The sequence below is a fragment of the Leucoraja erinacea genome, unplaced genomic scaffold, assembly GCF_028641065.1.
Source record: "Leucoraja erinacea ecotype New England unplaced genomic scaffold, Leri_hhj_1 Leri_1124S, whole genome shotgun sequence".
NCBI classification, from domain to species: domain Eukaryota; kingdom Metazoa; phylum Chordata; class Chondrichthyes; order Rajiformes; family Rajidae; genus Leucoraja; species Leucoraja erinaceus.
The window spans coordinates 31,886-34,750 of NW_026575368.1; the positions used below are offsets into that span (position 1 = coordinate 31,886).

The 2,865-nt window shown below is 52.7% G+C and overlaps 1 protein-coding gene across 1 annotated transcript; it reads right to left on the reverse strand.

The window, feature by feature from the left end:
• Positions 1 to 243: 243 nt before the first annotated feature.
• On the reverse strand, positions 244 to 2,520 carry LOC129715331 (zinc finger protein 239-like; the record flags this gene model as incomplete). The annotated part of the gene is made up of 3 exons (XM_055665204.1): positions 244 to 263; positions 2,048 to 2,219; positions 2,300 to 2,520. Coding segments are annotated over 3 exons (413 nt in total), but the record flags the coding sequence as incomplete, so codon positions are not given.
• Positions 2,521 to 2,865: the final 345 nt, after the last annotated feature.

The following is a 2,865-nucleotide window of genomic DNA, read 5'->3' on the forward strand; positions in this document are numbered from 1 at the left end:
TGGTATTGTTGATTGTCTGCTCCACGAGAGGGGCAAGGAGGGCTTATATTAGGACCTCTTCTCCATCCGTTTCCCACCTGCTGAGTTATATCGGCACTTTGGAGGGGAATGAACAGGCAACGTGTTGAGTCTGGACACTGCTGTTCCTCCAGCTTGTGTGTCACCTTTTCAACGTTCGTTTTTTTAAATGCAGATCGCAACAAAATTGTTAAAGATAAACCATGGCAATCTTTAATTAATTCATCAGACGGGAGAGGCAAGATCTACAAAGAGCACAAACGTTGCTCAGTGTTTCTCAGGCTCCACTCACAGAACAAAGGAAAGTTAGCGCAATTATACGTTTTTCTGATCAGTGAAACACTCCTACCCTGTCTGAATATGGCATGACTGAAAGATTCTGTAGCCTTTAAGAATATCGGAAAAGCTGGGTCCAAATCAAGCTCATCCAATAACAAGTTATTACTTATTTCTGGAGCGTCAACTATTTTTTTCAATCTTGGCTTCTTTATGGCCTTGAAAGAAGCACATGTTATTACGCAGGCTTCCATCTTAATGCCTTTATTAAAAAGACAAGCTGTCCTCCATATTGTGTTCCATATAATTTGCAGTCATTCAGACTTGGCACCGAGCCATTATTTTGTTCTACTAGACCATGCTTTTGTAGAAGAAAAACTCAATTTTAGATTTGACTATTAGCTCTTTCAACCTCACTCTGGCAATGGAGGAGGCCCAGGATAGAAAGATCCGTGTGGGAGTGGAAAATATAGTTAAAATGGTTGGCAACCGGGAGATCGAGCAGGCCTTGGCGGAGGGTGTAGTGTGAAATGCACGCCTAGTCTAGATATAAGGAGAGAGTGTGTGTTTGAGAGAAAGAGCGTGTGTGAGAACGTGCGTGTGAGAATGTGTGTGTGAGAGAGAGCATTTGTGTGAGAGCGTGTGTGTGAGTGCGTGTGAGAGAGCGAGCAAGAGAGACGGTGTGTGTGTGACAGAGAGAGGGAGTGTTTGTTTGTGTGAAAGGAAGAGAGAGGGGGTATGTTTGTGCGAGAGAGCAGGAGTGTGTGTGAGAGAGAGGGAGTGTGTGTGAGAGTGAGAGAAAGGGAGAGCGTTTGTGTGTGTGTGAGAGAGACCGGGAGTGAGAGATCGAGTGTGTGAGAGAGAGGGAGTGTGTGAGAGAGACAGGGAGCGAGAGATGGAGTGTGTGAGAGACAGGGAGTGTGAGAGAGACAGGGAGCGAGAGAGGGAGTTTGTGGGAGACAGGGAGCGAGAGAGGGAGTGTGTGAGAGAGAGGAGGGGGCACGAGAGGGTGGAGTGGAGAGAATGTGTGTAAGTGAGGGGGGGGGAGAATATAAGGATGTAATAGGGTGTGAGATAAGAGGAATGTATCTGTGCAGATGCCAGGGATATTGGTCAGGTAACATTTGGAGTATTGCATACAGTTCTGGTCACTCCATTACAGGACTGATGTGGAGGCTTTGGGGAAGGTGCAGAGATGGTTAACCAGAATGGTTTAAAAACAAGTAACTGCTGATGCTGGCTTACAAAAAGGACACAAAGTGCTGGGGTAACTCAGCGGGACAGGCAGCATCTCTGGTGAGAAGGACTGGGTGATTGAAGAAAAGACCCGAAACGTTGCCCATTCCTTCCAGTATTTTGTGTTTACCTAAACAGCGCCTCTCTATCCACGTGGCGGTGTGCCAGCAGGCTGAAGGAGCGGGCAAAGGCCTTGCCACACAGCGGGCAGGTGAAGGGGCGCTGGCCGGTGTGGACTCGCCGGTGCTCCAGAAGGTGGTCAAGGCGGGTGAAGCGGTTACCACAGGACGGGCAGGGGAAGGGACGCTCACCGCTGTGGGTACGCCGGTGCCTGCCACAGGCTGGACATGCGGGTGAAACCTTTGCCACATTCAGCGCACACAAAGTGTCTCTCCCCGGTGTATATCCGCTGCTGCTCCCGCAGCCCCCGTGCTCTCTTGTCACAGTGGGAGCAGCTGCTCGCCGGCGTGGATCCGCCGGTGCTGCCGCAACCCCCGCGAGCTGTCAACCTGCTCACCGCAGTACGGACAGTCGTAGGGCGGGCCACTGGTGTGCACATGCTGGTGAGACGGGGCGTGGGAGGCCTTGGCAAAGCGCTCTCCACACACCGGGCTGGGGAAGGGATTGTCGCTGGCGTGCACCCGCTGCTGGGACAGCAGCCTGGTGGAGTGGGTGAAGCGCTTGCCGCACTAGGCGCAGGTGTAGGGGCGTTCGCCGGTGTGGGTGCGCTGGTGCACCAGCAAGTGGCTGGAGCGGGTGAAGCCCGTGCCGCATCGGCGCAGGTGTAGGGCCGCTCCCCCGTGGGCAGGCGTCTGTGCTCCTTCAGGTCCTTGGACGACTTGAAGCCTTTGCCGCAATCGGAGCAGTTGAAGGGCCGCTCACTGCTGTGCACCGGCTGGTGCGCCTGCAGCCCCGACGACTGGGTAAAGCTCTTGCCGCAGATGGAGCAGCCATAGGGCTTCTGGCCAGTGTGCAGATGTTCCAATGTTCCTCCAACGTTTCAAAGACGTTCAGGGTTGTAAATTAAACGGCCTCCACAAAATAGCTAAATTATCCCCAATGTGCGTAGGGTAGTGCTAGTGTACGGGGTGATCGCTGGTCGGCGCGGAGTCCATGGGCCGAAAGACATGTTGTTTCCGCGCTGCATCCCTGAACTAAACGAAATCAAAGAAGGGTGTCGACCCAAACTTGCATCCATTCTTCTCTCCACAGATGCTGCCTGACCCCCTGAGTTACTCCAGCGCTTCGTGTCTACCTTCTCCACAGATGGTGCCTGACCCACGGAGTTAGTCTAGCACTTTGTCATAGAGTCCCGGAGTGATATAGTGTTGGAAA